We start from the raw sequence: 21559 nt of genomic DNA, 5'->3' as shown, positions 1-21559 counted from the left end.
AGTTGATTATGGTGATGGTTGCACAATTCTGTGACTATACTGATGCCGTTAAATTGATACTGTAAAGGGAAGGATTGCATGTGAACTGAATCTCGATAAAACTGTTTTATTTTTAAAAAGTAAATATGCTTAGTATATTTAAAATCTAATCTCCTTCCTTCCTTCCTTCCATCCATCTGTCAAGTTTATAAGCTTGAGATGGAATATGCTTAGTCCATGAAATGAAGCATAATTATATTGTCAGTTGGGTGATAAGAAAAAATAACAACCCAAAACGGAAAGGTTTGTTTAATTGGAGGAACTGCAGACAAAGAGAGAGAATATCTGCTGTGTAAGCAAGTGATATTCATTCTTTTTCTCATTCAACACATATTTATGGGACATTCATGAAACATTTGAGGCACCGCACTAGGTGCTATTTTATGATTTCAAAGCAACACATAAGTATAACTTCCATAGCAGAGACCTGAGACCAAGTTTCCCACGTTTTATAACCAGGCTGTCAAGGCTACCGTCTCCCGTCCTTCTAGTAAGTAGTTTTCAAGAGCTGACTTTGGTCTATCACAGATTGCTTACAAAGATTAAACACACTATCACATTTGGAAATCTCTTGATATTTACAGAAACGTAAAACACTTTCACAGAAAATTCATAGAAGAGCTGTGTGTCTTGAACAGTGAGTTTGTCTGGTAGCACCGCTGGGGATCTTACACTCACAGGGACTTGGGTGTGGAGAAGCCTCTCCGTCACTGGGGCTTACAGACCCGCTTTGGCTTAAGAAGGGTGGAAACCTGACCCAGCTGGGACCAGTAGCCAATGCCAGCCTGATGGCTCCTGAAAATAACTGGCAGATTACGAAGTTGCTGTCAGGAGGCTCAGGTCTACCAAGGTCAAATCAGAACCCGTCTCTCCTGAGAGCAAACCCAGACCTTAGAGTCACGTGACTTAGAAGTGTCATGTCCATGCCAGATCCTCTGAACCTGCGTCTCTGGAAGAGGGCCAGATGACGCTCGCAGTCCCAGCAAGTTTGCAAACTGCTGTCTGTGGCTGAATTCAGACCTGCTGTGGATTTCCAAGAGCCCTTTAAAAGTAAAGAGAGTTGGGACTTGAGCCCAAGTCTGGGCTCTTGACGGCTAGAAAGAATTCCCTGGGCCTGCTCTTATTCATGTTTAAGTCTTCAGAAGTTAAGTGAATTGGGTTCTGGCCATTAGGCCTGTGGGCAGGGAAAGTAGCCATTCATCTTATCCTTCATTTAAAGATCATTCCTTTCATCTGTCTTCGGCATTTGCAGGTCAGTCCAATTACCTTCCTCCTGGAATTAGCGATGAAGTGGGAAAATAATCCAGGAGACAAGGTGCATGTATCGTCCTAGCGGGTATTGTTCCGATGGGACAAAATGCGTTTAGAGGAAGTAGAATTTTCCTTGGGAAAATAACATACCTTTAAAACAAACATCAAAAGAAAAAATTCTAGCCAAATAATTAAGTTACTAAAATATATGCATTGCTTTAGGTAAAAAGGTTTTTTCTCCGTTCAGTGTCTGAATTTTCTTTATTATTTACCAATAGTCATGATTCCAAAAGTACCTTATTCTCATTTATCTATTCAAGACTACTTATTGAGCAACTATACTTTGTCAGACGAATATCTGAAATTTTATTATGGAACTTGAAGATGTGAAGGACGAGGGAGGGGAAAAATTGGTAGAACAGGGCAGGAAGGACAAATCCAAGGCTGTGTATCTGAGTGTACCCCTGTGGGATCACTGGGTTTCTTTTAGGTCTCCTTCCTTCACAAGGGAGCACAGTGGGCTGCACTGGACTCATTAGAACCCAGTCCTTTAAGGAGAAAGAAACCTGTGAACAATAGATGCCTATTGCAACTACCCGCGCCAATGTTCCGAAAGCACTAATTGGCTTCCGGCCAGGGCACAAAGGCTGATTTCCCTCCCAGGTGATTCGATGGTCTGCTGGCACTTTAAAACCCATTACATAAATCCTTAGAAATCTTCTGTGAAGGTAAATTTGATATTTTTAAGCAGTGATCCTTTGCTCTCGTGATTCAAGGCCCAGGAACGGTTCCCAACCTTGTTGAATCAGGGGGAGCATACATTTTCATTTTTCAAGGTAAACAACACATGAGGGCTTCATCGTCCTGACGAGACCTGATCTTTTGCCCTTTCCTGACAAAAAGCCTCATTTGCAGATGTGCCTCATTTAGTGCAAACTCATTTTTAATGCGATGATATAGGTATATGATTCTGATCATATAGAAATGCAGTTATCCCTTGTTTTGCAACAAGAGCTCCTACAGCAAACTTAGAAGACTAAACTAAAAACATTTCATCTCAGGCTCAGTGCCTCTTCTTCGGGGTTTCTTAAGGTCTCTGAGGCGGCGCTTTGACCAGACTGTTTCCTAATCCAGTGACTAAGTGGTTAGTGACTGGGATTTGACTCCATCATGTGGCTGCCATTCCCCGTGCCCCACCATTTTCCTTGGAATTCTGGGTCACTCAGGGGTCCGCTTTGCTGTGGTTGTTGAATAAGCAGTGCTCCAGGACACTGGTGCATCAAACTTACGCTTAATTGCATCACCATTTCAAGCAATGACGTGAGATTTCTTTAAGTATGTCCACACCATCATCAGCCAGACATCCCTTTCCCCGCCCGTGACGATGTCAGGGGTCGCTAGTGTCTACACTCTGTACGGGTTTCCAAAGAGAGGCAGCCTCTGAGTGAGCCTTCCCACAGGCAATCCAGCGCCTGCCGTGTGCATGTTCACACCACGATACGCTACAAGGAGGCTCACAGAAGCCCGTATCTATTGGAAACTCTTCTGCTCCTTCAGGCAGGGAGAAACTTTCGTGCACTCGGACTTTGGGAAGGAACGCATGTCTTTCAATTTGTTCCAAGAATTCTGCAGTTCCCATTGATTTTTATTGCTGGGTGAGCCAAGCTCAGATATGCCCTTTCTGGGACTTTGTATAAAGTGAAGAAACCCCACGAGCTGAGTTAGAAATAGCAGCTACTGCTTCACATGGGCCTCCTTTGTCCCAGACGGAAGGAGCAGTATGGGATGGTGGCCGTAGACCCTGAGGGTGGCTCCCGGGTTTAGACAGGGCACAGACAAGGGCCTGCTTTGTGCAGAGCAGGCCAGAGAGGGGCCGGGATTCCATGGAATACCCGCCCAAGGTCTGGTCGCTACAGGGGGAGGCCCTGCTTAGTTCATCTGAGTACATGGAACGCAAGGAGAAAATAACCTATAGCTGAACAAATGAAAAGCAAGGAGTTTCCTTACCTCCGGAAAAAGCAAAGGGGTTTTGTTTTTGTTTTTTTTAAGAAATAGGGACTTTTATGTATAGAACCATCCAAGACTAATACATTTACAATTGTATGGCCTTGACTGAACTGACGAAGCTATTAGTGAAATAGGAGACGGCCAGGCCTCCCCCGTGGGGCACGGCACACACCGCGCTAGCAGTTCAGGACAGCAGCGCCAGCAGCGCCAAGGCCAACGTGCAGGCGCCCGGCCGCGCAGCCAGGGCCGAGCTGGCCGGGTCCTTCAGCATGCATGTCACCCGGGACCAGGACCCGTTGTTGGGCAGGGGGGCGACACCTGCCACGTTGCACATGACGTTGTAGACATCCACGGATCTGATGGGAGCGGCTCTGAAGTTGGATTTGAAATCTGAAAGGGAAAGGCAAGCAAACGAGTTGTCACGGTCACTCCTGGGCAGGGCAGAGACAGGCATGGAGTCACGATGTGGAGGAGTTGCATTCAGCATCCGGGCAGCTTGGGACTGGAAAATCCGCCTCGTCCGCGGGGCCTGGCCAGGGGCTTGTGGACCTGGAAGGAGATCTGGAAGGTTCTAGCTTATGGTAGGAGGTTGCTTTCTATGGCTCGTGGAGATGTTTCTTTGAAAGACAGATCAGACAGCAAACTCTCTCTGTGCATAACTGTGCTTCCCTTGTGACAACAGAGCTTTCCTTGGGGACCCAAGGGCCATCTGAAGCTGCTCGTTTCTGCAAGCCCTGCGGAGCCGCTGTGGTCACAGAAGTTTGACTGTCCTGCCGGGCTCCCCAAACCCACTCCAGCTGCGTACTCTTCTTCCAGGCCGCCTATCTGGCAGGGACTGGTTAGCCTGGGTGCTCCCCAGTTCAAGAATGTGTCCCATTTTCCTGCCACATGGAGGTCCCAGGACTGGATGGAACCTGAAATTATACAGTTTCCTCAGTGTGCCTAATTCACAAGCAATAGCAACGGTCTCCGAAATATGTCTGGAAGATCAGTTGCACATTCCTTGGGAGCCTTTCACTGGCAGATAAAGTAACTTAGCTGTGGGGGAAATAACGAAACTGGTAGTGGAGTTAGAGACCTGAGTGGAGGCTCAAGGGAGCTCATGAGGGAGAGGGCTGTGCCTCTACCCAAGGCTGTGTCAGACTCCACGGGGACACGGGCCCCCGAGGGCCTGGCTGGCTATTCACAGCATAGCAAGTAAGGGTGCTGAAGGAGGGACTTCAGTCCAAAGTGGACCCTCTCTTTCTCCACAGGAGGCAGAAAAGATGCTGAATGAAAAGTGTTTGTTTAAAGAGTGAGTATGAGACTTCAGTAATATTCATAAGCTCCCAACCAGAGCTTCCAACAAAGTACCCAAAACTTAAGAAGCTGAATTCAGGAAGGAGTTTTATCCATCAATAAAGACCCATGCGTGTGATTTTAGTCCCTCTAAAAAAAATTTTTTTAAAACAGGTAGTTTGGGGGCTAAAGATTATTTTCCATCTTAGAAAATAATCTTTATAATTGCTCTGCTAAAATGATCACATATACTTGATTTAAAGAGCAAACAAACAGCAACATAGCCCAGAAGTGTCCACACCAAATTCTACTCTTGTATTAACCCTGCAATTATAAATACAGAAGGAAGCTATACACTGAAAACTCTGCCACAGCGTATGTTAGACCCAGGGCAACTTCCCAAGTGACGGGTTTTGCTTATTTTGAAGAATTAAAGTTGAATTCAGTATAAAGAGGTTCACAGGCTCTACAACCAGCCTGTAGCCACTTACTAGCTGGGTAACCTCAGGGGACAGGCATGGAGATGGCGCCTAAATCCTAGTTCCAGCCACGCTGTATGTGCTCAATAAATGGGAGCTGTTTTTAGTAATAGAATAAACGCCCAGCAAGGGAAAGTATGGATTGAGAATATTCACCCTATAGATGATTTGAAGGGTTCACTTTACTTTTAGGGCAGGGAGGGTAAGAGTCAGCATCACCTCAGGGTAAACACTCACTTTCCAGAACTTCCTGGAAAGGAGAACGTAGAGGCTGCCCTGGATGCCAACCTTTCCAATATCAAGGAAAACACTACAGTTAGAGAGGGTGGTGGTAACGCTGCCCCAGAGGAGAATCAGCTACAGCTGAGAAATCAGTGGCAAGGCTGTCCCAGGGACGTGGGAGCGACTCCCCTCCCTCTGACTTGCCGTGGACCTGGATGTGAGATCATCCTGCCACGTCACCTGGTGGCCATGTCCTGTCACGTGGGAGGGTGGCAGACAATAGCATATCCAAGACAGCCGTCCCCAGCCTTTCAGACATCTCCTTCTTTAACATTTGGCAAGAAAATTGGAGATCAAGCTCTACTGACAAAAAATAAATGTTAGAAAAGATCATCTTTTTATGTTGAAAGTACAAAATCAAATCCGGTACATGTAAGCAGGAAGGAGAATTGGGGTTTCTTTCCCACTCCATCTGGTTCACGGCTTCCCGGTCTACAGGGCTGGGATTTTGAGCCCAGTGCAGAGATGATCCAGACTGGAATGAGAGCTTCTAGAAAATTCCTGAACAGCAAAACAATACCTGATCCAATTGGGAGAGGCCAGACAAGCGCTGCTAGCTCAAGATGGTGTGTGAACCTGGAATGGGAATCCAAGTTATTTCCATGGGTTTACATTTTTTGGATATTTAAACTGTTTCTCCTAAAGAGAGAAGGTTCTGGAGGCTCCCACTGTGCCTGAACACCTTGGGCTGCTTCCCAAGTGAGGCTTGCTAGCTCGCTGGCAGCTCACTGAGTCACACTCCTGCTGTCTTATCTCGAATGTGTTCTCCACGGCAAGATTAGGTTGTTCAAATTAGAAACTGGGATTAAGCAGAGAGAGGCTATCTTCCAGAATTATTTCCCTTTCTCTTAGCTGGACCAGATGACTTCTAAAGCTGTATCGGGGCAGCTGCAGCGATGCTCAGCGTCCTTCCATGAGCGAGAAGTACCTACAATTAATCAGGAGGGATGTACCTTTATCTCAAAGTGCAGCTAGATAGCTATTAAAGGCCTCGCTCTTAAATTTTCTTCTGAGTAAACAGTCAGTGCGTAAAGCTGTTCAATCTTTCATGAGAATTAGAGCCAGAAACGTGATGGTTTGTGGGAGGCTCTCAAGGCTGTGTCTGCCTGGAAACATTTTTGCAATTAGCCCAGTCCAGTTTCATCAGGGGTCGTCTTTCTGTCTGTAAAAGACTTAGGCTTTTAGTTTTAAAGGAACGTATGAGGGAGGCCTTTGCTAATGGACAAAATCTCCGCACTGAATTTAAGCTATTGCAACTTTGGGTACTTTGTTTAAAGTTTTCGGTTTGACGCTAGACGTGCTTCTGCTTTCAAATCTGCCCGAGACTCTTACTCGTAAACACTCCAACTGACAACTGTTTCGCATTCATGATCTGATCCCTCTCTTCTGGGGAAAGAGGAGGCGATGTCTTTGAATGAAAGCCCTGCTGGCTAATGTTCCCCCACATGAAGGCCATGGCCCTGGAACGTCTCTAACCTGATCTAGCAGCTGTCACCTCAACATCCTCAAGGCTCCATCCTGAATTCACTTGGCTTTTGAGCTGCGAAGCTCTAGCCCGGGGCTTGGCTAACAGGGAGGGCCTGTTAACTGTTATCAGGTGATGGCGTCATGCTGGGGCGTCCTCTGAACTCTCTCTTAGGCCAGTGTCATGACCCCAGTTGTGCTCTATAAATGTTTGCTGCCACTGGTGCTGACGCTTACTTAAGGACACGGGAACCTGGATGACACGTGGGCAATGATTTGGACCGACATGTTCCCTAAGCTCAGGCTCCCAGAGGCGCCCAAGGAGGGTGCAGAAGCTGACACCTTGCAGTTCTCAGCAGCTATCTTGTGGTAGGTAGAGTGACCTGAGGCGGATGGAATGAAGGGGGCTGACACATTTCTCTGTCCTGTTACATCAAGGAGAAGGGCAGGGCTTCCAGGCATGATCTCTAACCTATAATTTGAAAGGAAAGCATGGACTTTCATGGGCTGAAACATTTTGATCAACATGCAGAAAAAGGAACTTGGAATATGGGTCTTGGGGTAAGCTTGCTGTGTTTAATAAGGAGTGTGGACAGCAGGAGGAAGGTTAGCAGCTCATGAGCCAGTCCACTGATTGTTGATGGCTGTTGACTGATTTTTACTCTGTTTTTTTAAGGGGGTATTCAGGTGGTAGTATGATCTTTAGAGTGTTTGATAAACTTTTCTAAAATGTGGATTTACAGTGCTGTGTTTATTAAAGCAAATAACCAAAGAGGCTCTCTCCATCTCCCCTCTCTTCCTGCCCTGGGAATGTAGGTCAAGGAAGGCACAGTAAATTTGCTTTCATCCAAGACATCCCGAGTCATTCAGGCTTATTCTCAAAGTCAGCCACAGAATCACTTCCTCGCCTGCCCTTGAGCACATCCTAGCTTCTGGTGGGCCCTAAACCGCATGACCTGCACAGGGGTGGGTGCTCTAGCCAGGGAGGAACTGTGGAAGAGTCAGACCCTGTGAAGCGATCGCGTCAACTCCAGGACGCGCAGCTGTCAGCAACCTGGTGCCTGATAAGCTTTCCTGGACATCAGATGGCTGTGAGAGAACATTTTGATGAATTAAGTAAAAAAATGAATCATAAACATGTGGAACATTTTTTTCACTGCGCTCGAGATTTAAAACTTACAGGGCTTCCCTGGTGGCGCAGTGGTTGAGAATCCGCCTGCCGATGCAGGGTACGCGGGTTCGTGCCCCGGTCTGGGAGGATCCCACGTGCCGCGGAGCGGCTGGGCCCGTGAGCCATGGCCGCTGGGCCTGCGCGTCCGGAGCCTGTGCTCCGCGGCGGGAGAGGCCACAACAGTGAGAGGCCCGCGTACAGCAAAAAAAAAAAAAAAAAAAAAAAAAAAACTTACAAGGAAAAGTATTTGGCCACGTTTGCCAAAACCAAGAAGCATTTGAAAGCCAGCCAGCTGAAGACACTTCATGGAGACCGGCTGGGTTTGCTCAGCTTTGCTCATAAAGAGGGTCCATAAAGAAATCACTCCAGCTCTACTAGTGCCATCAGCCCCTGCTGGCTGACGCTTCCTGAGGAAGGAATGACTAAGAGAATTCGGTCATGTCTTCCTACCGGGTCCGAAGGCCAGGAAGATGCCCCGCATGTCCCTGAGCTCGTTGTCGTATCCGTGCCATCCGCGCTGCCAGCCTTGCCTCTTGTCAGTGCTGTTCATCCAGAATGGAAGCGTCTCTCGATTCTGCAATCAAGCACGACATTTACATCGCCCCGTGTCCAGACATCCGGACGAGTGAGCATCCGGTCCAAACTGCCACCCAGTGGACTTCCTGCTCAGCGGTCTCAGTCTCTGATACCTGAGTTTATGCTAATGAGATGACTCACTGGGGTAGGGAGCTACATAGCCTCAGGATCACCTGGTCACCTGAGGAACCAACCACAGGATGAGAGGGTTAGAACTTTCAGCCACATCCTCTGACCTCTAAGATTGAGCTCAGCTATGTGGCCATGATTTAATGACCCATGCCATCGCAGTGAAACCCCAGATAAAACCCCGGGGACAGCGTAGTCCAGGGAGCTTCTGGATTAATGAACACATTGTCGTGATGGGAGGGTGATGCACCCAAAGAGGGCCTGGGTTCTCTGCACCACTCACCCACATACTTTGCCCTGTGCGTCTCTTCCATTTGCCTGTCCCTGAGTAGCATCCTTTGTAATAAGATTGTAATCATAAGTATAGCACCTTTCTGAGTGCTGTGATTCATCCCAGTGAATTATCGAACCTGAAGGGGGGTTGTGAGAACCTCAAATTTGTAGCCAAGTCGGACACAAGAGTGGGCATCCTGAGGACCCAGGACTTGCGGTCAGAATTCACATGTGCAGGCAGTCTTGTGGGACGGAACCCCTTGAAGTGTGTGTCTGCTCTAACTTGGGGTGATGTCAGAATTGAATCGAATGGTAGGACACCCAATTGCTATGGAAGAATTATTGCTGGAAAACACAGCGTCTAATCGAATCACTTTGTTTCTTTAGTACAGCATGGAAGCCCCGAGGCAGCCGGCTTCCCACAATCCCAGGGGCGCCCACTGCAGGAACCACCCGTCCTCCTTTCTTCCAGCTCCACCCCGGGGGGTGACTCGAAATGTATTAGTCCCCTCCTCCCCATTTAGTCAACATTTGAAGATAGCACCCGTGTTCCTCTGCTCCAGGCCTTGGTATCTTCACTTTCTTCGACCATTCTTCACTGAGGATGGCTTCCAGAACTGTCACTGCCCTGTCACCCTTCTTTCCTGCAAAACTAAATTTTCTTAGACTGCAGCTGCTTACTCGAGAGACAACAAGCTTAAAGAAGGTTTTGCAAATCCTAAGGAGGCTGCAGCCAGTTGGACACAACCCGAGCCCTTCTTGGCGGACTAAGCCTTCATTTCCGATATTCTAATCATCTTGCTCAGCACAGGGTTTAATATGACAAGTTTTCCAAATGCAGGAGGTAGAACTGACCACCTCCTGGAAGCAGAAGAGCTCAAGGACCAGGGATTTACAGGTTGGCTCACAAGACTCATAACAACACGTGTATTTTGTGGGCTGTTCGGTTCACCAAGAGCCTCCCCCAACGTGCGCTTAATCATCACCACCTCCCACTGTGGATGGTATTATTTTTCCTACCTTGGCACAGAGAGGTTAAGTGACACTCTTAAAGTCACACAGCTGTTGAGAGGCAGGGCTGGGATTGGAACCCAGGTCGACAGTCTCCTGGTCTTCATGTGCCTTCCAGGACCCCATAGCCAGAGGTCACTGCAGGGCTCCTGCCAGCACAGGACAGTGGGCTGTCCCTGTCCCTTGCCTCTTCACTCACTGAGTCGTGGCCAGTTACAGAGTATGGAGATGAGATTTTGGAATAGGATGTGGGTTGAATTCCAGTTTGCCACCTTCCAGCTCTGTGATCCTGGGCAAGCTGCGTAACTTCTCCAAGCTTCAGCTTCCTTGCTGGATGTGATACTACCTGCCTCACAGAGACTCTGGAGGATAACCCGGCTGTGCGCTAAGCCCGAAACACAGTAGGTGCTCGATAAATGGCTGGGGACGGTCAGCAGATGCCACTGGCTGCGGGGCGAGGCGCTCGGGTCCTGTGCGGCAGGGTCGAACCCTCCTTTGCTTATTTAGCTGTCACATCGCATTGCACACCCATCCAGTCTCACCCCATAAATCACTCCCTGGCATTACCGCTTTCCAAATCACACTGTTTCATTGACTCTCTGTTTCCTCAATTGCAATCATCCCCTATCCCGCCTTCTCCAGCTGTAGCTTGTAGTTTTCAATGGGAATATATTTATTAACGTACTGCATTTCTGACTTATACTGTTTCTTGTTCTTTGTCTGTGGTGAGCTCACAACACATCCCAATTTAGCTTCGTTCGCTAATATCACACGCTGCTCCCCCCACCCCAGTCTTCAGTGATTCCTGAAGAACTAGGTAGAACATATCACTGGTGATGTCACTAATCATGAACCCCATGGGACATATGTGTCCCATGATCAAGGGACAGGTGGAAGAGAGATGAGGACTGATTGCCTGATTTTAAAATTCCAGCTTAATTCCACAACTACAAACATACAGCAACAAAAAATCTCAGCCCTGAAGGTAACTGGGGATCGGTCTGATCACGGGTCAATCCACCAGTTCTTATTAACACGACAGGTTGCTCCAGTGAAACAACTATTCTTACTGATTTTAAAAAGTAATAGTAAACTGGCTGGTTATGTGAGAAGCGAAGTGATTGAACGGATTACATGACATAACCTAATGACATTATGTAATTAACCTCAAGAAGGTGCAGGGATGATTTCCTTCCTCGTCCTCTCCCGGTGGCTTTCACCATTTCACTGGGCTCTGTATCCCCACAATAGCATCCCAGCGCAGGCCTGTGCAGCCGTGTGACACATACCACACAGGGGCAGCCCTGCGGGTGAAGCGCCCCAGACCTCAGTCCCCAGGCAGGAGGTCCTCAAGCTACTGGCTGAGCCTCACCCCTCCTGACCCTACCAGGCCCAGGGGCTGCCACACAGCACTGCCTAGTGACATCCCGGGAGGTGCCCAAACCCTGCAGGAGAGCAAGGGTAGAGGGGTCTGTGTGTGAGCCTGAGTGTGTGAGCGTGAGTCTGTGTGAGCGTGTGTGTGAGCATGAGTCTGTGTGAGCGTCTCTGTGTGTGTGAGCGTGAGTCTCTGTGTGTCTGTGTGTGTGAGCGTGAGTCTGTGTGTGTGTGTCTGTGTGTATGAGAGAGAGAGAGAGTGAGGAGGCCACCAGAAGGCTCTAGCGCAGAGCGCAGGCAGCCCTGCGGCTCCGCAGTAGCGGCCCCCAGGGAGCTCTGAGTGGCGGAAGGGCTGACACAGAGGAGGCCCTGCGAGGCCAGGGGACCTTGTGTAGTGACCGCACGTGGGGACAGTGTGAGAAGAAAGCACCGCGAGGCTGTCGGGAGGAGTGAGGCGGTGTCTACCCGAGGTTGTGCCAGTCCGACAGGGTGACCGACTGTCCCGGTTTGTCGGGGACTGAGGGGTCCAGGGATGCAAAACTTCCTGTTTTAAAACCAGGACAGGCCTAGGCGAACCGGGGCAAGTTGGTCGCTCTGTAATGAACACTCTCTTGTCAATTCAAATAAAATCCTCACCAAGTCCATTTGTTCAGCACCTTCCAGTACCTTCCGGGACCTCTCCTCTGTACAGGGGTGGACAGCAGTGCCGGGACGCCCCCCTTCATGAGCCCCTAAACTAGTTCGCCATTTCCAACAGGAAGGACCCAGAAAGAGTTCACAGGAGGAACACTGTGAGGAATGGTTGTTATTACGTTTATAGACTCGGGTTCTTTTATTTGGTGCCTGCGTTGTATTTTAATGCCTCACTCCACTACCAGCTCACCATGAAATGGCTACCAGAAGCCTGCTGAACTGGGGAAGCCAGATTGCTTAGGAGATAAGACTTGTGGTTTCTAGACTAGATCTTTGTCTCATTCATCCTTGGCATTAAAAAAAAAAAAAAAAGTAGCATTCACTGTTTACCCCCAAATCAGCAAACCAGTTAATGAAGTTGGTTCAACCACTGCCTGGACCTGTCTCTTTGACTTGCCATTTTTGGATTCCTTTCTGCTGCTGAGCTGCAATGTCCCGGTAGCACAGTCAGAAATGGGGGTGGCGCTGGGAATGAGGATCGGGGTGGAAGCGGGGTTGGAAGGCTGGGAAGAAGCAGAGGGTGGCCTGAACAGTCTGTAGTCATTACTGTCTGTCTGCACGTGGCCAAGGCACTTGCTTCGATAAAATGTCTGGTCATTTACTTGCTTTGTACTGTTGCATTTGGGGAATATATTAGCACGTATATTTCTCACCGCCTCCTTCCGATTTCCCCTCGGCGTAGATCAGAAAATGGTTACTAAGCCACAGAGAAGAATACTCCTGAGGGCGCAGGAAATGTCTTCCAGCTCCAGGAAAACATCTAGACTCCCGGTCTTGCCTTGCGCCCAAAGTGACTTCTCTTGGGGCAGCCAAGGAGGTGGTAATCCGTTCTTCGTGGGTTCCCTCCCAGGCCAGAGGCGCCGTTCGGGGTCTTGTCTGGGTCCCCCTGCTCCATCTGGGTGACCTGCTCTCCAGTCTTCCCCCTTGAAACTCACCGTCTACACTGCTGGATCCCAAGCCTGGCTGTGCACACAGTGCCCTGAGCTTAGCCCGGCTCCCACTTTGGGTATTTGGATTCAGCAGGTCCGTAAGGCAGGAACTCTTGTCTATTTAATCATTGTCCCCCAGGTGACTGGGATGCATCGTCTGGCCTGGAAACGGCTGGCAGTCATTCACCTGGCGTCTGTCCCGTGCCGTGTTCAGTGAGTATCCGTCGTTTCCTGAGAACGCTTCGCGTTATGCTGGGTTACCACGCTGAGGTCAGAGGCTGTGCCTCAGGCCCCTTCGTGGGGTCCCACAGAGCAGCTCAGGGCCTCCCTGCCAGAGACAGCACAGGGCCTCCCCGCGGCAGGCGCAGAGGCCAGCATGGAATCGTTCACACAGGCTGCTTTCCAAAGAGGAACCTGGGCGGCCGACCGGCTTTTCCCACCTGCCATCGAGGCTCATTGGCCAGCGCCAGGTTCACAGTTGGTTAAACATTTTGACCATCACCCCTCGTGTCAGCCACTAAAAGACTACTTCCTGTCGAGGAGTAGGGTCAGGGACCCGAGGGCCCCCTCCTCCTCTCTTGATGAGGCCTCTCACCCCACCTCTAGGGCACTGGGGAACAAAGTTGAAATCTGGTCCGATTAAAATCAATAAATAAAATGTGAACACCTGTCTAAGGTGTGTGAGGCGCCTAATACAAATGAAATCTACGTTATTCCCCTAGGACAGGGTTATAATAGCGACTTCCCACGCCCTCCACGTTGCAATAAACGCACATCATCTCAGCCTGGAAAAGGCACCCAGTGATGTATCAGAAGTGGCTTCGATTAGAACTCTTGTGGGAGGGAGCGCAGTCCGCCAGGCTCTGGGCTTTTGCTGCTAGGGTTAAGGTCGAGCTAGGCGTCTATTACAAAGCACCGTGTCTCTGGTTTTGTGGCATCGTCATTTTAAACCCTCCTCCCGAGAGGCTTCCTGTGGGGATGACTCCTTGGAGCCCCCCAGGAATGGTGGTCATGAACCTTCAGATGTGTGTCTGCCATGCGCCACTGCAAAGACTTGTCCCCCAACAGTTTCTCTTTCTCCGTCTTAGAAGGCTGCCTCTTTCTAGAACGGAATTTAATTGCTCAGGCCTCAGGCCCCGGTCTGACCCTGGCAAGCCTGCTGCCACACGCAGCCTAATTCTGGAAATGGAAAATGCCGGGCAGCAAAATCAGCAGGGACCAAGGGCAGCAGAATCCCTTGGAGTGGAGGGAGGTGTTGGAGGGGAGCACTGAGCGAATGGGCTTTCCTTTTTTTTTTTTTTTTCCTTTTTTTTTTGCGGTACGCGGGCCTCTCACTGTGGTGGCCTCTCCCGTTGCGGAGCACAGGCTCCGGACGCACAGGCTCAGCGGCCATGGCTCACAGGCCAGCCGCTCCGCGGCGTGTGGGATCCTCCCGGACCGGGGCACGAACCCGTGTCCCCTGCATCGGCAGGCGGACTCTCAACCACTGCGCCACCAGGGAAGCCCGATGGGCTTTCTTTTATTCTTTTCTCCCCCTGGACCATGTTTACTGAAGCGTGACAACAGTGAGGAGGGCGTCCGTGTGCTCTCCGACAGTGCATACCAATGACCCTAGTCACCCCCAGAAAGCAAGCAGCTTCCAGCCCCCAACACCAGCTTCCTGAAGCTCCATTACTTGCGCCTGGACGAAACCGCTCCAGCTGCCACTAAAACTCAGAAGCCACATTCTCCAGCTTGTCTTGATTTCCCCAAATATTTTGGGTTCGGGCCTAACTGCCATTCAACCCCAGGCCTTAGAATTGAGCCCGGCATTTCATATCCTTTGCCAATTTTCAAAGTAAATCTTTCCTCTGGAGACAAATTCGGGCCTCCCTTGGAAGCTTGGGCCTGAATTTGCCGCATTTCCCTCCACTCAGACGAGAGCCCAGAAGATCAACGATGAAGCGCCCTGTCTCACGGTCTTTCACCAGCTTCCGGCTGCAACTGGCTGACTTTTTGAGCACAGTGGCATGAAGTGGACACTGTTCAGGAGAGGCCGCAGGAATTAGCCCCTGGAGCTGAGTAGGGCCTGGGGAGAGCTGATGTATCCGCCCGCCCTTGGGCTCCAGCTGTGGGCTAACGGAAGCTAGGACAATTGCCATTAGTGGTTTCAACACCTTTTTACCTGTTGAAATCTCTTCTAGGGCTACCAATAATTAGCCAAAGTTAAAGGCCTGACTCAGCTTTCCTCTCTGTCTACTTGGTCATTGATGTACTAACCTACAAAATAAACAACCTGTCAACGAGTAATCAAGAACCAACTGTCTCAATATTTATGAATTCATCTCTTAATTCATATATCACAAACATGTACCGAGTTTCTGCCATGTACTAGGCTCCACAGAGGAAAACGAAGGTCAAGATGCCACAGACCTGCCCTCAGGGAACTTCCACCCCAGGAAGGAAGAGTTCAAAAGCAGACAGACAAGTGCAGCACCTGGGGAGTGATTCAGGGTTTTGTGAGATTCCAAGATGGAGGAAATTAGGGAAGAGCTGGGTATTTCATGGAAGAGATGGTATTTGAGTTGGGCTTAAAAAACAGGCGGGAGTCAGGAAGGAGAAGGCACTCTGGGTTCTACTGACGGTTTATTGGGCTATTGATGGTACCAGAACCCACTGAGTACAGGTGTGGAGAGCAGGTCAGGAGAGCATGAAGTACGTTGGGATCCAACCACTTGACACCCGACGCTTGAGTCTTGCATTAGAAAAATCATTTTCACAAATAAGAAAATTCTGGTTCAAGTATGTGCAAATCTCCCATGTTGGTGAGAGGAAAGGAGAGGGCTGGTTAGGAAGAGTTTTTTTGCCTTGTGACAAAAGCAAGAAAACAATGAATGCCAACGTTAGAACTTTTGTGAAGGAGCTGAGACTTATCTCCAGACCCCACTAGGAATCAGAAGGGTGAGTCCATAATTCCAATCCACGAAATCAGAAATACCTTGAACATTTTAGTGGAAGATTTGAAGGCTCTTTGGAGAACTGGATGGACTTCGTGCTTAACGGTTACATCTGGGTTGTAATTCTTTGTCTGGGACCTTAGTCAAGACATTTAAAACTCTGAGCCTCACTTAACTCAGTAAAATTGGGATAACGTCCACAATGCAGAAACAGTAAGCAGGAGACACTTAATTCAAGGTGGGATATATATTTTGCTCCCTAATAAAAGTATGAGATGTACAAGAAGAAGCCACATCCCTGCCTTCCTGCTTTGGGATGAACCGAAGGATGGGATGCTTGGAGCTACAGCAGTTATCTTGTGCTCTGAAGGGAAAGCCAAAAGAACTGCAGAAGAACTGACTCGGGGCCTTGATATCGAGTTGCTGGATGAACCACCCTGGAACTTCTTACCTCTAAACTTCTAGTTATGTGGGATAATGAATCTTTATTATTTAACCCATTTATTCAAGTGGTGTATGACTTATAACCAAGAGCATCTTGACTGATACCCCAAGTTTCCCCATCACTGTGTTTTAATCACTCATTGGGAAAACGTGCATCGTCTTGCTAGATGTGCTAATGCCAAGATACTGTATTGACAGTTCAGATACTTCCAGACTGAACCTTCTCTGACAGCACTGACGGCTGGAGCAACTTCCCTGGTGACTGTCCACCCCTCCTGGAGGAATTGAGATGGCTCCTCGTGAGTTGCCCACTGTCTTCATGACACCCTCTGGCTTTGCCACTCTCCCTATGTAAGCCAGTTTTTCCATAAATTATCTCAAATCACCTCTGTACTCTTATAATCTCCCTCCCTGCCATGGACCAGCCTCTCAATGTGGCTGATTTCAGCTAAATGTGAGAAAGTAAACAATAGAAGTACATAGTCCTACAGAGAAATGAGTGACAGTTAACTGTGGATTAACCCTCAGCATCGATTTGCTTTTAAAAACTTAAAACAATTTTACCAGAATATTCTAAATGGAACAAGTTGCAAAATGTAAGCCCTTTTGTACGGCTTGGGAAGTTGGCTTTATGGAATAAAATTGAAGAGGCACCCAGTCAGGTGGCCCACCTGACTGCACGTGTGTTCAGTGCAAAGTCCTAAGAAAACCACTGGAGATGAAAATGCTGGGAGCCTAGAATAACCTCACTCCTGGTGAACTTCAAACGGCGTGTGATAAAGTGACCAGAAGCGTTAGTGCGCTTAGAGGAGAGAGCGCTAGGGGGCAGAGGGACCTTCTTGGAAACTTCCAAAATCACATGGCATAGGAAGCCGAAGTCTGCTGATGAGGACCCAGCTTGGCCGCGGACAGCGCAGCTGACATTTCTGACCAGTTCTGCTTTGTTTCCTCAGCGACCAGCTGCTTCTCTGGTCTGAGAGCCCACAGGAACAGCTCAGTCCTCCCGAACGACTGAAGTTTACGTCAGGGAATCCCCGTTTTCCACACCTGGGTCGCTAGATGTCCACTCATTTTGCCTGATCGGTATTTCTGCCGATCGCCACCTGCCCTCACTCTGGCAGATTAAATACCACTCTTAGGCCTTATACAGCCGTCCCTCGGTATCCACAGGGGATTGTTTCCAGGATCCCCTCGGATACCAAAATCTGTAGATGCGCAAGTCCCTTATACAAAACAGCACAGTATTTGCATATAACTACACACATCCTCCTGTATATTTTAAATCATCTCTGGATTACTTATGATACCTAATACAATGAAATGCTTTGTAAATAGTTGTAAATACAATGAAAATGTGATGTAAATGGTTGCCAACATCCAGCATATTCAAGTTTTGCTTTTTGGAAATTCCTGGATTTTTTTCCCCTGAATATTTCTGATCAGAGTTGGTTGAATCTACAGATGCGCAACCTCGAATTTGACTGTACTTTGTTGGCCTCAACCAACAACTCTCATGTACCAACACCTGCTACTCTCTTTTAGCCTGTAGTCTGGTCAGTTTGTAACCCAGCTTCATACTCACACTGACGGTGATCCAGGCCCTGTCTGGGAACTGACTCTAAACAGGACGTGACTGCAGATTCCCCTGTGGGGTGCCTTACCAGCTGGCCGGGTATCAGAGCTGATGCAAGGGCCTAGTGAGCTTGGAGTCCAGGTGGGCAAGGAGGAAGCTGCTGAAATCACCCAGGCACCAGGCAATTAGGGTTTGGGCCCAAAATGCAAGATAAGCTCTGTAAAATCAAGTTGGCAAACCAGAGACCTGGACCTGTGGACTTTTGTCTGCCAATCATTTCCCTTTAAGGTGAAAGCAAAGCCGAGCCTCTCCTGGCTTTTCGCTGCCCTAAAGCAATTGCTTTGGTTCACAGTAACTGTTCCACTTTAAACTGAATAGGTTACACTGTAAGCCTGGGTAATTGAGTTAAGGCCCATTTGTTAAAATACAGCAAGTCTGGAGCCATGAAGTCTAAACCATGGCTCTGGGTCGGAGTCTCCAGTTTGCGTCTACAGAGTCACCTGACCAAGCCTTTGGATTCTCTAAAGAAGGAAATAATACAACAAATGAGACGTAAGCAAAAACGAAATTTTTCAGGTGGAAAAGGTAAATAATTGTTTACCTTTGGCCTTTTGATAGAATTTGTATAATGAATATCTTGTCATATGTTTTATATTTACCTCAGTTATGAACCATCCTTCATCGGCCACTAAGGTCAAAGGAGAGACAAATTTCCCCTTCTTGTAGTAGAACCTGCTCGGGATGGCCTCCTTCTTGTAGACAGTCATGTGCTCCACTGTTCTCAATTTGTTATATATCTGCAAAGATAACCAAGAATGACCAGTTTTGCATTCTCTCTCTTAAATGTATGTGAATATTTATTGGACCTGGAGGAGAGGAAGGACTTTATAAAAACTTATTTATGTCAAAAATACTACAGTAAAATAAAAAGGTGAATGAGAAGTTGGTCTGCCTGATGTTAAACACCACCAAGATCAAAGAAAAGCATTTATTCTTTGACTAGACCTACAGCATGTCCTATCTGCACCTGATTTTTTTAAATAAATTTATTTATTTTATTTTTATTTATTTTTGGCTGCGTTGGGTCTTTGTTGCTGGGCGTGGGCTTTTCTCTAGTTGCGGCGAGCGGGAGCTATTCTTCGTTGCAGTGGCTTCTCTTGTCGCGGAGCACGGGCTCCAGGCGCGCGGGCTTCAGTAGTTGTGGCACGCAGGCTTCAGTAGTTGTGGCTGGCACGCTCCAGAGCGCAGGCTCAGTAGTTGTGGCCCACAGGCTTAGTTGCTCCGCGGCACGTGGGATCTTCCCAGACCAGGGCTCGAACCCGTGTCCCCTGCGTTGGCAGGCGGATTCTTAACCGCTGCGCCACCAGGGAAGCCCTACGCCTGATTTTAAAATACTAGTGACTGTTTGCCATTAATTACACTGCTAATTTTCCGATGAAGATGTAAACCCTGTACCTCTTTCCAATATTTAGCAGCAGCTTAAATCTTTATGGCTAGAATTAAAATCAACCGGCTGTTGTTGATTTGTTGGCCCTTAGCCAAAGCTGGCATATATTCCTGGGTAGAACTGAATAATAAAATTGAGTTTATCGATTCAACTCTGGAAAATAATTAGTCTTTACGCTGTTTAGTAGAGAGTTTCTACTGGCCCCAGGAGTTATGATTTCCTACTTAAGAAAATCCATAATTCTTAAGAAAAGTAGGGGGCATCACCAGAAAGATTTTGCATAAGTGAAAACTCTGATGACACATAACGGGCCTCACAAACTGTTGTGTCCGTCATGTGACAAAGTGTCACCCAAACATAGCCCCAGTTCTGAATAATCTACCAACTGCTTTAGGCAGCTTGCACTGCCTGATGTACACACCACATTGGAAGAAAGAAGCTCTTCCCAGCTCGTGAGCTGTTGATGCTCTAGCATCCTGAAGACGGCATGTCCCTAGGTGCCAGATAGGAGATAACAGATGACGTTCCTTGCCAGGAAAACAGAACTTCTTTGCAAGAAGCCATTTACTGTGGGACCTGCCAACGTGTAAAATATTCTTCCCAGTTTCATATTTAAGGAGTTCACGAGAAGCCTGTGCAAACATATTCAGCACCTCCACTTGCTGACCGTGGAGCCTGAGAAAAGGGGGCACCCGTCGGGGGAAAGGGACGAGGCTGGGGAGAAGCCGCACTGCGGGCACCGAGTTCCTCAACCCCAGACACACAGATCTCGGACTCTCATGTGGGAGGGAGCGGTCAGGGCTGGGAGGAAGGTCTCTGTCTGGGCCAAAAGGTCCGGACCCCAGCCTACACCTGCCGTGGGGAAGCAGGGCAGGCAGCCGGCCCAGCCGAGGCTGATTCCCATCTCCCTGCCGATGCGCCGCCCCTGGCAGCGGTGGAGGCCTCCCCCAGGGGAGAGAGGCCCAGAGCCTGTGCTGGGAGATGCCCAGGCCACACGGGCCAAAGCAGTCAGCCGGCGGGGTCACTCGCTCCTTCACCTTCAAAGCGTGGTTTACCCGCCACTCGGAGGGAAAGATTGTTTGGAGGGAGGGGTAAGCAGGGGCCTTGTCATCGAGCGTGCCAAGTCCCCGGGAGCCCTGCCCCACGCCATCTGCACGCCGTGGGAACTCCGCCACGGCCTCGTGGGGACGCCCCCTCGGATGGTGGTAATCGCCGTAGGCGACACACACATCGTCCCTGCAGCGGGCCCAGCTGCTTCCCGTGCTTCACGGCCGCCCAGGAGGGCAGCTACAGTGTCGTCAGTCAGCACACGCAGTGGAGAGGTGGCAGGAGGGCCGCTTAGGGAGCTGCTCGGCTGCTGAGTGCGGGGGTCTGAACCCCGGCCGGCCGCGTGGCTCCGGGCTAAGGGGCCGACCCACGGCACACGCGGCCTCAACCTGTGCTCGTCCGTCGCCTTCTTCTCTCCAGTCCCTGCTGAGAACAGGTCAGACTGGCGGCTTTCCTCCAGAGAAGGGCCTTCTGTGCAGGCTTCCGCTGTCCCCAGCTGCACAGAAGAAGTGCTGCATTTTGGCCAAGAACGAACCGGCCCCGCGCCACGTGCTGGGCACTGCACACCCTCGTCTCGTTTCGTGCCCACTGACGTTCAGTGCCCGCTTCAGAGAATAGAAGACACGGGAGGATGAAGCACTGGACCGAGGTCACTCGGCGAGGAAGGGGTCAGGTGGGTCATCTGCCACCGGAGTCCCGGCTCCCGAGGCTGCCCTGTGCCTCCGCCTTAAAGCTACACACAGACTCAGCGCAGAGTCATGGCCTCTGAGGGTGTGCTCTGCCCCCGTCCCCCCACCACCCTTCCCCCCACCACCCTTCCCCCCGCGTCTTGCCTCAGAATGCTTCCCGGGCGCCGGCCACAGGCTCACAACCGGCCCTCGGTCCTTCACCTGCTGCAGGTCATGGAGGCTGATGTACTTATCCAGCTCAATCACTTTGTCCATCCAGAAAATGTCAGTCATCCCGTGATCTGAGAAGATGATGACGTTGAGGTCGTCCTGCAGCTCGCGCTCCTGTGGGGAGACAGGCAGTCAGGACGGCGCCCAGAGGGGGACCCTCTTACACCAGCTGTCTGGCAAAGAGGTGTTTTCAACTACAAGTTATAGGAGAAAGCCTTCTTCCCCAGTTCTGAATTTAATCATCTGCTTGTCTGCCC

The 21559-nt window shown here is 49.4% G+C and overlaps 1 protein-coding gene across 3 annotated transcripts in view; it reads right to left on the bottom strand.

Moving 5' to 3' along the window:
* The window catches only part of ENPP6 (ectonucleotide pyrophosphatase/phosphodiesterase 6), a 100275-nt gene that overhangs the window by 4838 nt on the left and 73878 nt on the right, over positions 1 to 21559 (bottom strand). For 2 of the 3 annotated variants that reach the window (XM_049704171.1, XM_004281739.3), the window contains exons 5-8: positions 21237 to 21416; positions 18569 to 18706; positions 8422 to 8545; positions 276 to 3687 (exon numbers count right to left, since the gene is read on the bottom strand). In XM_049704171.1, coding sequence (XP_049560128.1) covers positions 3482 to 3687; positions 8422 to 8545; positions 18569 to 18706; positions 21237 to 21416 — 648 coding nt within the window. In that variant the 3' untranslated portion in view covers positions 276 to 3481. Of the gene's footprint in view, positions 1 to 275; positions 3688 to 8421; positions 8546 to 18568; positions 18707 to 21236; positions 21417 to 21559 lie in introns of those variants that run through there. The other variant, XM_049704170.1, reaches the window with a different exon arrangement.

This window comes from Orcinus orca, chromosome 21 (assembly GCF_937001465.1).
Source record: "Orcinus orca chromosome 21, mOrcOrc1.1, whole genome shotgun sequence".
Classification (NCBI taxonomy): Eukaryota; Metazoa; Chordata; class Mammalia; order Artiodactyla; family Delphinidae; genus Orcinus; species Orcinus orca.
This window is presented reverse-complemented; position numbering and strand designations above follow the sequence as displayed.